This window comes from Drosophila mojavensis, unplaced genomic scaffold, assembly GCF_018153725.1.
Source record: "Drosophila mojavensis isolate 15081-1352.22 unplaced genomic scaffold, ASM1815372v1 contig_151, whole genome shotgun sequence".
In the NCBI taxonomy this organism is placed as follows: Eukaryota; Metazoa; Arthropoda; class Insecta; order Diptera; family Drosophilidae; genus Drosophila; species Drosophila mojavensis.
Window position 1 is genome coordinate 420,806 of NW_025318684.1, and position 12,696 is coordinate 433,501.

At 36.7% G+C, this 12,696-nt stretch overlaps 1 protein-coding gene across 9 annotated transcripts in view; it reads right to left on the minus strand.

Annotated features, from left to right (window-relative positions):
- The window catches only part of LOC6585783 (protein unc-13 homolog B), a 57,442-nt gene that overhangs the window by 10,978 nt on the left and 33,768 nt on the right, over positions 1-12,696 (minus strand). For all 9 annotated transcript variants that reach the window (XM_044007109.1, XM_032732977.2, XM_032732976.2 and 6 more), the window contains 6 exons: positions 11,256-11,580; positions 10,915-11,187; positions 10,691-10,849; positions 10,478-10,603; positions 10,141-10,308; positions 9,780-10,061 (listed from right to left, as the gene is read on the minus strand). In XM_044007109.1, the coding sequence (XP_043863044.1) occupies positions 9,780-10,061; positions 10,141-10,308; positions 10,478-10,603; positions 10,691-10,849; positions 10,915-11,187; positions 11,256-11,580 (1,333 nt within the window). The remainder of the gene's footprint in view (positions 1-9,779; positions 10,062-10,140; positions 10,309-10,477; positions 10,604-10,690; positions 10,850-10,914; positions 11,188-11,255; positions 11,581-12,696) is intronic.

Here is a 12,696-nt window from a genome sequence, read left to right on the forward strand (position 1 = left end):
CAAAATATTGGACAGCATTAGCACAAATATAATCCAAGCTGCAGCGATTCAAATTCAATGTTTGCAGTTTAGTATTTCCGTTGCAGCAGTTTATCTTCCACCTAGATATCAGTGCAAGCTGGCCGACTTTAACACTCTATTTCAAGGGCTTGGTAGGCACTTTATTGCTGGTGGCGACTATAATGCTAAACACCCCTGGTGAGGATCAAGGCTGGTAAACCCAAAAGGTGCCGAGCTATATAAATGTATACAAAATAACAACTATTCCACATTATCTACCGGAAAGCCAACACACTGGCCGAGTGATCTGAATAAAATCCCAGATTTACTGGATTTTGTTGTATACTCTGGACTACCGCAGAACAATTTCAAAATAGAGGAGAATTTCGATGTGAGCTCTGATCATTCACCAATTATTGTGACCTACGGCTCTACAGTTTGTTTCAAGCAGAGACCTTATAGGATCATTAATGCAAAAACAAACATAGATGCATTTCAGAACTGGCTTGAAGAACAAACTAGTCTAGACATATCATGATGAAATTGAATCTGTGATTGAAAAACTCACTAACTCAATTCACGTGTATGTTCACACCACCACCAAATGCAAATGTTCATCAGCAAACTTTTTTGCCACTAGAACTGAGAGCACAAATAGCTGCAAAAAGAAGACTTCGGAAAATATGGCAATCAACTCGAAGCCCGATTGACAGGAACAGATTCAACAAGGCTGCCAAAGACCTAACAGGAGACTTTGGGAAATAAAATGAAGCGACATCAGAATATCTAAGGAATCTTGATCCATACACTAGTGACCTAGATTATAGTCTCTGGAAAGCGACGAAATATTTGAAGAGACCGGCCAGAAGAATGACCACAATTGTCGACAGCAGGGGCCAACGCTGCAGACATAATGCTGAGAAGGCTGAAGCATTCGCAGAACACTTAAGCTCGGTTTTTAAGCGCAATGACGTACATGATACTCAAACCGTAGAAATGGTAGAAAAATTTTTAGAATCACCTTGTCAAATGAGTCTACCGATATACCAACGACTCTTTCTGAAGTAGAAGAGAATATAAAAAAACCTAAATAGGAAAAAGTCCCCAGGATACGACAAAATTTCGTCTGCTCACATATATATTTAATGCGATGCTCAGATTGGAATACTTTCCAAGTCAGTGGAAACGCGCGGAAGTAGTAATGATTGCTAAGCCCAACAGGCCGGAAGGCTGCACATAGTCCTACCGTCCCATTAGTTCACTGGTGACGTTCTCTAAAGTGCTGGACAAACTAAACATCATACCCGAACACCAGTTTGGGTTTAGAAGAGGACACGGTACGATAGAGCAATGCCATCGCATCACAAATATAATTATAAATGCGTTTGAATCAAAAAAGTATTGCACAAGAGTATTCCTAGATGTCAAACAGGCCTTCGACAAAGTGTGGCATGCAGGTCTACTGCATAAAATTAAGAAATGGTTGCCTGCACCATACTTTTTATACCCTGAACCGATTGAAAATGGGAAATCAGGGTATAATGGTTTTGTGAAAAAGTATGTAACGGGCAGAAGGAGGCGTGGCAGACCCCATAAAGTATATATATTCTTGATCAGCGCGACGAGCTGAGTTTATATAGCCCTGTCCGTCTGTCCGTCCGTCCGTCCGTCTGTCCGTCCGTATGAGTGCGTCGATCTCAGAAGTTATAAGAGCTAGAGAGCTGAAATTTGGCATGCATACTCGTGTGTACCATACGCAGTTTGCTTTATTTTTTCGATAATTCATCCGATAACTTTTTTATCGCGAATAATCGAAAAATCGGCATTGTTTTTTCAGCCTAATTTGAACATTTTTAGACCTGGAGTCTTCAAATTTGCGTTGTATATTAAGTTAATGGAAACAAAGATTTTGTAATTTACAGATTTTGGATACCACGCCCCCTTTTCCCCCAATTTGTAAAAAACGCATTTCAAGTACTAGAGACTTGTGCTTTGGAATGTACACACATATTCATCATATGATTACACTTTGAAAGTTTCATTAAGATCTTATGTCTACAAAACAAATTATTCAACAAATAAATTCTCATAATATTGCCCACACTGCAGCGCAGCCCAAGCGCAGTCGCTGCTTACTGCGCAGTTAGCAGAGCGCAGGCTTATGCGTGCGTGTGGATGCATGTGTGCATAAAAATGCAGAATGATTAGAATATCAGCTTAGAGGGTTCAGGGTATCTCCTAGTCGAGCAGTCTCGACTAGAGCCTTCTTACTTGTTGATTATCAAGTCCTATCAGGAAAACAGGAGTTTTTACGTCCAAGAGCAGGATGAATCGTCCAGTATACGCACTGCAAACGCTGGAGTCCCTCAAGGCAGTGTATTAGGCCCAGTCCTCTATACTGTTTTTACAGCCGACTTGCCTTCTACCAATGCTGTAGAACAAGCAACATATGCTGACGACACCGCAGTCGTTGCTACCAGCACTGACCCAACAGTTGCATCCAATCTTATTCAAGAGGAACTCGGTCTGATTGAAGCTTGGCTGAACAAATGGAGAATTGTGGTGAACGCCCAAAAGTCTGTGCAAGTAACATTCGCTCTCAGACCCGGGAACTGTCCTACAGTCTCACTCAATGGAATCACCATTCCAGTTAGCGAAACGGTTAAATACCTGGGAGTGCATATGGATCGGAGGCTTACCTGGAGACAGCAAAGAAATTACAACTCAAAATCAAGACAACAAAAGTGTACTAACTATTAGGACCGCGCTCGCAGCTAAGCCTTGAAAACAAAATACGGCTTTATAAGGCTGTTTTAAAACCAATATGGACCTACGCGTTGCACCTTTGGGGAACAGCCAGTAAATCAAACATTGAAATTCTTCAGCGTTACCAGTCTAAAACACTGAGAACAATAACAGGTGCTCCATGGTATATGACCAACTTTGACATCCATAAAGACCTCAAACTTCCTCTTATCAAAGAGGAAATACAAAAAACCGCAGAGAGGTATTTAAATGGGTACATGTCATAACGCCCAGTGTCATAAGGCCCATGGGCGCTAAGACACACATTTTTGCGACATAAAGCCCACGGGCGCAATGACACTTTTAAATGTGACATAAAGCACGCCGGACTTTATTATTTATTATTTTTATTTATTTATTTATTTATTTTTCTTAAAACTTTTGACAAAAACCAGAGTCAATTAAATTAAAAAAGCGTAAACTAAGTACAGAATATAATTTCAATAGTACACCGACCCGATGGGGGTATTTTATTTGCCAGTCAGGCCAGCTATGCCCACGTCTCACAGCCAAATATGGAAAGTGTTAGTGAGAAAACTTAAAAAAAAAATATTAAATGTAGATTTATTAACTATATCTAACATAATAATTAAAATAATTCTTAAAAAAAAAATAAATAAATAAAAAAAAAATAAATAAAAATTAATAAAAAAAGAAAAAAATAAAATAAAATGAATTTAGTATAGAAAAAGAAAAAGGAAGGTATTAAAAGAAGTTGCAAGAAAAGTTAATACAAAGAATAAGAAATAATAAAAAGAAAAGAATAAGGGAAGACCCAAAATAGAATATACGATAGGATTGAGAAATCACTACATAACATTGGCAACGAAAATGTATACCAATGATTATACCTGGGCATTGTGAGTGATTTCCCTAAGATAAGCTAGAAGTAAACTTTTTATACCCTGAACCCATTGAAAATGGGAAATCAGGGTATAATGGTTTTGTGAAAAGTATGTAACGGGCAGAAGGAGGCGTGGCAGACCCCATAAAGTATATATATTCTTGATCAGCGCGACGAGCTGAGTTGATATAGCCCTGTCCGTCTGTCCGTCCGTCCGTCCGTATGAGTGCGTCGATCTCAGAAGTTATAAGAGCTAGAGAGCTGAAATTTGGCATGCATACTCGTGTGTACCATACGTAGTACGAGTTTGCTTTATTTTTTCGATAATTCATCCGATAACATTTTTATCGAGAATGATCGAAAAATCGGCATTGTTTTTTCAGCCTAATTCGAACATTTTTAGACCTGGAGTCTTCAAATTTGCGTTGTATATAAAGTTAATCGATACAAAGATTTTGTAATTTACAGATTTTGGATACCACGCCACCTTTCCCTCCAATTTGTAAAAAACGCATTTCAAGTACTAGAGACTTGTACTTTGGAATGTACACACATATTTATCATATGATTACACTCTGAAAGTTTCATTAGGATCTTATGTCTACAAAACAAATTATTCAACAAATAAATTCTCATAATATGCCCACACTGCAGCGCAGCCAAAGCGCAGTCGCTGCATACTGCGCAGTTAGCAGAGCGCAGGCTTATGCGTGCGTGTGGATGCATGTGTATGTATGTGTGCATAAAAATGCAGAATGATTAGAATATCAGCTTAGAGGGTTCAGGGTATCTCCTAGTCGAGCAGTCTCGACTAGAGCCTTCTTACTTGTTAGGCTTAAACTCATGAACAACTACATGAGGTGGCCAACAATTTGGGATCACATAAAGTTTTAAAATATTCTACCGACACACTAATCTTGAAAAATGCAATTTCTCGCGGAGTTGCGAAACTAAACTTCGATATAAAAACATTAGCCGAAGTCTTGCTTGCAATAAAAGCAGATACTGCCTCACATGTCGTATCAGATGAAAGCCTAGATAAAAATATTTGCTTTCGAGGAGAGACGACAGATAAGGATGCCCGGAGTGGCTGACTTATTGCCACTCTATGTTTGAGCAACAATAGAAGTAGTAACCAAATTTGGGACAGGGGCTTGAGTTTCAATAGAAGCCTCAATAGGAGAAACAGATATGGGACAAGGTGAAGGAGGATCTAGAGAATTGGGAGCCGACGACAAAACAGAAGCGCAAGGTGAGGGAGGAGCAAGCGAATTAAGTGACGGTACTATTACAGAAGGAGTTACCGACAACAAAGGAGTCTCCAATTGAGAGAGAGGACTTTCAAAGCCATACTGATTTAGTATTTCTTCAGCAGTAGCCATGTCACTGGTCAACTGCATAGAAATCTTCTTCAGTTTTAAAAATTGAGCCCTCACAGCACTATACATTTTAGAAAAGTTTATCTGTTTTTCCAAGCAAATCGGACAAGACCAGCGTACGCCTCCACTACCAGCATTAGTAGTAGACATAATCTTGTCATATTCACGCACTTAGTATGCATCATGTTATCACACAGCCAGCAACTTATAAATTTCGCTTGTGCAGAATCAACTGTTTGCCTGAAAGTGCAAGCTTTTTTGCAGCAACTTATGTTGGCAATTGGGATAGATCACAAAATTACTGAATGTAAACAGAAATGTAAAAACCAAGAGAGGTATGTGTTGAGAGCGAGTCCAACAACAAACAGCCGTTACAGAGCGCAACGAAAATATATGTTGAGAGAGCGAGTCAACAACAAAAACAGCCGTTACAGAGCGGATCATAAGTCCACAGCGAGAGAGTATACTTGCACAGCACAAAAATCAAAGATTCAAGAGAGCCAAATACAACAACAGTAGATAGTGAGAGCAAATTATGAACACACTCACACGAACAAACTTAGAAAGAGTGAACTGGGGAGAGCGCCAACAAATAGAAACACTAAAGCAAAAATTCAAATAATGAAACTAATGAACCGACCCTGCACACAAAACTTCACAAATTAAAAAATCAAATTATTAAAAACACAGTGAACAACGGATCAAACCTTGCACAGGAAAATATAGATATTTGCTATATACAACCGAACCGCAATTGTGTGAAATTTAATAAGAATATTTAACTAAGAAAACAAGAATAATTGCAGAGCACAAAAGTAAACACGTCTGTTAACTCTCACTGAGAACTCTCTCTGAGAGTCAACTATTTGTCTACAATATGGGCAGAGCAATAAAGAGTTAGCAGTTCGATTTTGTAAATTTGTGTGGCACTCCAAACATATCTTGAAGTGGTTACAAGGCAGAAGTACCACATCTCTCGGTTTGTCAACACAAATTATGCATTTTAATACATCAGTCATTTGACTGAAGTGCAAATTGCTATCAATATCCTCCTCTTCAGAATCTGAAGATAACCCTTAATTTTCGAAGCTGGTGTCCCACTTAATTAGGTCATTATTTTCGTTTAAGAGACAACTAAAAAATTCTATTTCGGAAATGTTTTTGCTCTCCAAATCCTTGAGAAGGTCTTCAATTTTATTTTCCTTTGCTTTTTGTTTTTTGCGATTTGTGCTAAGAGCGGTTATATCGCCATCAATAGCACTAGCTAGCATAACGGACGAAGCATAGTCCTCATCTCGAATAACTTCGAGAAATTTGATAAATATATGACACTCTTCAATTGTGTCGTAGCGCCCTCGGGCGCTATTTCGCTTTTGGAGTGGGCGCTAGTTCACATTTAAAAGTGTCATTGCGCCCGTGGGCTTTGTGTCGCAAAAATGTGTGTCTTAGCGCCCATGGGCCTTATGACACTGGGCGTTATGACATGTACCCATTTAAATAGGCTACATGACCACTGCAATGCTCTAGCTTCTGGACTCCTCGACAACACAAATAACAGCGAACGGCGCTTAAAAAGATTCCACGTATTAGATTTGCCAAATAGAGAATAGACTAGTAGAGAGTTAAACTAGTAGATTAGCTATAAATATGTAAACATGTAAATATATGGATTGATCTCGTTGGAGTTAAAACCATCCGGTTATTTATAGTTATAGTTTAAAGATTTGCTTATTGTTTTGTACAAGACAGATTGCAAATAAAATATATATAAAAAAAACAAGTAAAAAAACTCTAGTCGAGAGTGCTCGACTAGATACTACCCTGAACCCAACAAATAAAAATTCCCATTTAGTATGTCTGAAATTTCAATTTCGATGTATTTAAAAATATAAATAAAATACCAAACTCATTTAATAAAATATAAAAATATTTTGAAACAATTAAAAAAGTTAGCATCAGTTGCACCGATCGGGATTCGAACCGCGACTTCTCGATCAAGCGTCATGCAGCTAACACACTACGCCACCTCACTTCTGCGAGTGGCGCTGGCAAAACTCAAATAGATTCACTGCTGCAGCGCCATCTACCAAAACTAAACGAAACTAACTGCTGATGTGATTCTAAGAATCTGCTAGAATAAGCAAACTATTAAAAACGCACATTAAGTATGGTTAAAATTTAAATTTCGGTGTATTTAAAAATATAAATTAAATAGAAAATTAATTTATGAAAATAAACAAATATTTTGAAACAATTAAAAAAAATTAACATCAGCTACACCGATCGGGATTCGAACCGCGAATTCTCGATCGAGCGTCATGCAGCTAACACACTAGGCCACCAAACAGATTCACTGCTGCTGCGCCATCTACCAAAACTAAACGAAACTAACAGCTGATGTGATTCAACGAATGTTTCTAGAAGTTTGAATGTATGTGTCAGTGTTGCCAAATCAGCTTTTTTCCCGTAAAATCTGGCTTTTTTGAAAAGCCGATCGCGGGAAAAATTCCAAAACAGCGGGCAGCGGGAATTCTGGATTTTTTAAAGAATAATTTGCTTTATTTCCGCTTTTTTATTTATTGAAGAAATTTTCGTATTTTGTATGGATAATTCGTATGAAGAATGAAGTTTTCTTCATTGTAGTTAAATTAAAGCCAAATAGTTCAGTAATTCAATTTTCAATGAACGAACCAAGCGGTAATAATATGGAACTAACTAAACTAGGATATGATTTATATTTAATTCAGAACAACCTATTGTGAACAACAATATCGAACTTTTTGATTCTATGTAAATGAAACGAAAAGATTAAAAAATGTATGCAACTCTTTTGATAGCGTGTAGTACAAGAATTTATGTGTTTAAGGTTGCCGACAAATTTTCAAATAGTGAAAAATGTTGATTCCTTTTCATGCATATATATTTTTGGAGAACATTGTTAGTATTGAACCCCAATATAAGAACATCCACCCATTCAGTAGGAAACTACTCAAGACGCTACAGAGTTTTGAGTTGAGAAGCGTGTTCTAAGGGTTTGATAGGATATAAGAAATTTAGGAACTTGGCCACTTCTACATTGTTTTCTTTGATAACATTTTTCGTCAGATCAATACTGTGATGCTTAACTCAATTTCAAGCATCTGGTAAAACATATATATTATAAAACTTCACAGATACAGCTTGCGGTGGTTGAAGAAATGATGCCATGATTATAAGTTGTTAAAAATATATTTAAATATCAATCAAATCAAATAAAAAACAAATCAGTTTTTTTTCCGATTTTTTTCACAAAATTTCGGCTTTTTTTAAAGTATCTTCCCACTAAAAACAGCTTTTTTTGCTCAACAAAAATTGGCAACACTGGTATGTGTGCACACGCATACGATGCTGTTGTAACTGCTGCACGTGCGTTTGTTAATTGGCCAAATATTTGATTATTGTTTATTAATTTTTGACTGAACGGAATTTAATGAAACTTTCAGCATATGATCTACATATTATATTGAATATTTGAGAAATTTCAAAAAAAGAAAAATCATTCACAATTACCTATAGTGGCATCTGATTTGAACTTGAATGTTTTTACTCGATAAAAACATAACGGGATGATTTATCGAATTTTAAAAGCAAACTCGACGTCCGCGCTGTATATACGGTCATTTAAAAAAAAAATTCAAGTCTCTAGTTCTTATATCTTCGGAAATCGACGCGTTCAAACATACGGACAGACGGACAGACGGACGGACGGACAGACAGACAGACGGACAGGGCCAAATCGATAATGGTTTTGTGAAAAGTATGTAACAGGCAGAAGGAGGCGTGGCAGACCCCACAAAGTATATATATTCTTGATCAGGGCGACGAGCTAAGTCAAGTTGGTCCTGTCCGTCTGTCTGTCCGTCCGTCCGTCCGTCCGTCCGTCCGTCCGTCCGTATGTCTGAACGCGTCGATCTCAGAAGATATAAGAGCTAGAGACTTGAAATTTGTTTTTCTAGGTCCGTGTATATCACGCGCATATCAAGTTTTCTCTATATATCGATAACTACTTCCGATATTTTATTATCGATCAAAAACCTTATCGAAAGCTAATTATTTAATTATATCTCCTACACCTTTAGACTTAGAGCTTCCAAATTTTAAATGTAGACTTATATGTATTTTATATAATTTCGATTTTTGTTGTAATTTACCCCCACCATTATATCCACCCCCTCACCCTCATCTTTGTAAAAGGCGTATTTCAAGTACTAGAGACTTGTGCTTTTTATGTTCTTAAAGTTTCATTGAGATTGTATGTCTAGAAATTAAATTATTTAACAAATAAATTCTTATAATGTTGCCCACACTGAAGCGCAGCCCAAGCGCAGTCGCTGCTTACTGCGCAGTTAGCAGATCGCGTTCTAATACTTTCGTTTGTATGCATGTGTGCCGAAAAGAAGTGCAAAGTGATTAGAATATCTGATTAGAGGGTTCAGGGTATCTCCTAGTCGAGCAGTCTCGACTAGAGTTTTCTTGCTTGTTTACTTTGAATATATCGAAATTTGTGTTTTCTTAGTTTGGTTCAGCGTAGGATCTAGTCGAGCACTCCCGATTAGAGTTTTCTTACTTTTTTTTTTGCCATTTTTGGCCAAATTTAAATGTTTATTCTTACGATAAAATACTTTCTTGTTTAATTATAGAATAAGATAATTATGTCTTTATATAGCATTTAAATAAATCATAGTTGTATGTTTTATATTTATCTGACTTACACCGTCCTTTTTATCCCTATTAAATGCACCATGAAGGTATTCTAACGAGACATCGTCATTTTCATTTAACCATTGCATGACAAACGGCTCAAACCAAGCTGGATACTCCGGCACAGCTCCTTTATAGGGTGGCACCTCCTTTACATAGTTACTATATAGCCATTTGACACGAAAGTGCAAGTTCATGTAAGCAGATGACTTGCAAAGCCGATGCTGCTCATGCTCTTCAAGCGCGTACTTCATGTCCACGGCGAAAAGGCCCCACATAGTAGCTGCCGATAGCTAGAGTCAATTCAAAAATAAGATTAATATTATAAAATATCTACGTAGTTCTTGGAATGTTATGGATGAGACGATGTACCTGTCCAATGTTCAATTCCTGGGGAAATTGATTGAGCACTGCCCCATAACTATTTTTGTCTTCATCGATAACAGATACAATCAATGCAATCAGCTTATGCCAGAAGTCAACGCTATCTAGTTTTGGGCCATGGTCATCAGTATCACGTTTCGCTTCGTTTGGATCCACCTGACAATGAAATGACGAAATTATCAATCGCATAGTGAGCCCCGAATAGGAGTCGAGATCAGAATTATATAAAAAAAACTAATACCTTTATGAAGTCCTCCGCACATAGATATACGATATACGCTCATAGATATGTAAACATATTCATATATTTATATATGTTATTTACCTGAAACTCCCTATTGTAGAGCTCGTAACAGTTCTCAAAGAGGAATTGATAGGTGGATCTAAGACAAGCTTTCACGCAATCCTTCACAACTGTACTTGCTCTTGGAGGACTCGACAGCTCTTGCACCTATTCCATCGTCATGTTGATTTAAATGAAATGTAATTTAATAACTGAGCATTTTTGCATACCTATATGCTTTTGACGTAAAATTACCTTCATGCGGAAAAATGTAATGCTAGTCAAGAGATCAACTGTTGACTTAAGATCCATTAGTTTTTCTTGACTCGAAGCAGGAAAGTTATTTCTGTACATCGATAGATCAATCCTTAACGAATTATGCAGCTGATCAAGCAGTTTTACGAACTTTTCCTTCTGAAAATAAGAATAATGTTGAATGAACATATTATTTCAAATAATTTTTTTATATAAATGCGTACTCCAAAGTTGCTCGCTGCAAAACGATCACTGGCTGAAACCGCAGAAGAAGCGGTCGTGTGGGCGTAATATGCATTAATATTCGCCAATAGAGTGCTCATGACGGCTGGAACTCCCGGGCAGAGATACTTAGCGGAAAGGCAGTGAAAATGAGTCATTGCTTGATATATATTTTCGATACCATAACGCATTGAAAACTCGTCAACAATTTCTTCGGGAATTTCATCAAAATAGAGCTTCCATGCATCATCGCCTTTTTGGGTGGGTAGCTTTACCTATATTATATATTATTAAATATATTTGTAATAAGCATCGTAATTGGAGTTAAAGATGTATCGCTTACCATGCCGCTGTTTTCCTCACACAGGTAGTGAAAGAGATTTTCATGCAAACAGGTGTATTGGACATGATAAGGTGCTACCTTCTCCTCACCCTTTATTTCAACCGAGATATGGAGTCGTATAGCACCCGATACGGCAGACTTGTCGGTGCGCTTCTCTAGGTTGTACCACACATCCATTTCACCAGAGAGAGTTCGAACCTCTATGATTGTCTGGCCCAGAAAATCATCGGATTCCCGCGTCAACTTTTGCCGCAATTTCGACTTAAGATCATTATCCTCATCCCAAACTCGCACTTTTATACGATCTGAAGAGTTGTGACATTCGCTGCATATCCCATCAATGATTTTATTTTTAATAAATTTTTAAATTTATATAAAAATATTTAAGTACTTGTTTGAAAGTGTGCATCTAAAAGGTAAATTACAGATAAATCTATACATGCGTCACGTGCATTGTGAGTGCCCTAAGTATATATTGTATATATATTTATATATACTCGTATATATATATAATATATATTTCTTAAAATAGTGTACAGTAAAAAAAAAAAGTAATAAAACTTATTACGTTTAAGAGAGATATTTAATAATTAACTACATTTTTCTCATATATGTGTATGTGTTCCAATATTTGACACATAGACGTATACAGATTTAAGTAAGAACAAGCAGAGAAACGACTTGATGATCATCAAATGTATTATATAGTATAAATGGATGTATATTTGTCTGGCCAGGTCAACTGATGGATACTGTGAATAGTCGCCGCATAAATTAGAAATGTGTCTAATATGTATATTAGGAAGCAAGTCGATAAATATAAGAAAAGCATAAAGTACATATGCCATTCGAGTAGGTATAACGAAGATAAAGTAATTACGTGTTAACTTCAATATGCATTACATTAGATAACTAATGAAAAATCATCAGGATTGTTTATTTCTAAATTTCTCATTTTGATATTATACTTACAAGTTCATTCGGTAAAATTCATTAAGCTGATATATTAAAATATTAGACAGCCACAGTGTATACATTGCATACATGTGTTATACTATGTACGTGGGCACTTAACTTTGAATTCCATTTGACTTAATCAATAAATGATTTCACCAATGCACCAACCAATTACCAGATATGGCAGTTGAGACATTTATTAGGAGCTACTCCATCGAGGCTAAACTGAACTAAAGGCCGACCGATTATATATACATACTTAAAAGTTCCATAGAATCCAACAGGATACCATGCATAAAATATCTAAAGACAAGTAGTGACACTGAATATACTTTATTATAGAAATAATTGGACACATTGGAATATGAATTAGGCATGTTATACTAGACCATAATCGGACAGCTATAAAAAAGTTGTTTCAGGAATGAAATAATAGAAGAATAAGCTGTAGAGCTTTGATGAAATTAATTACTTTTGAAAGCGC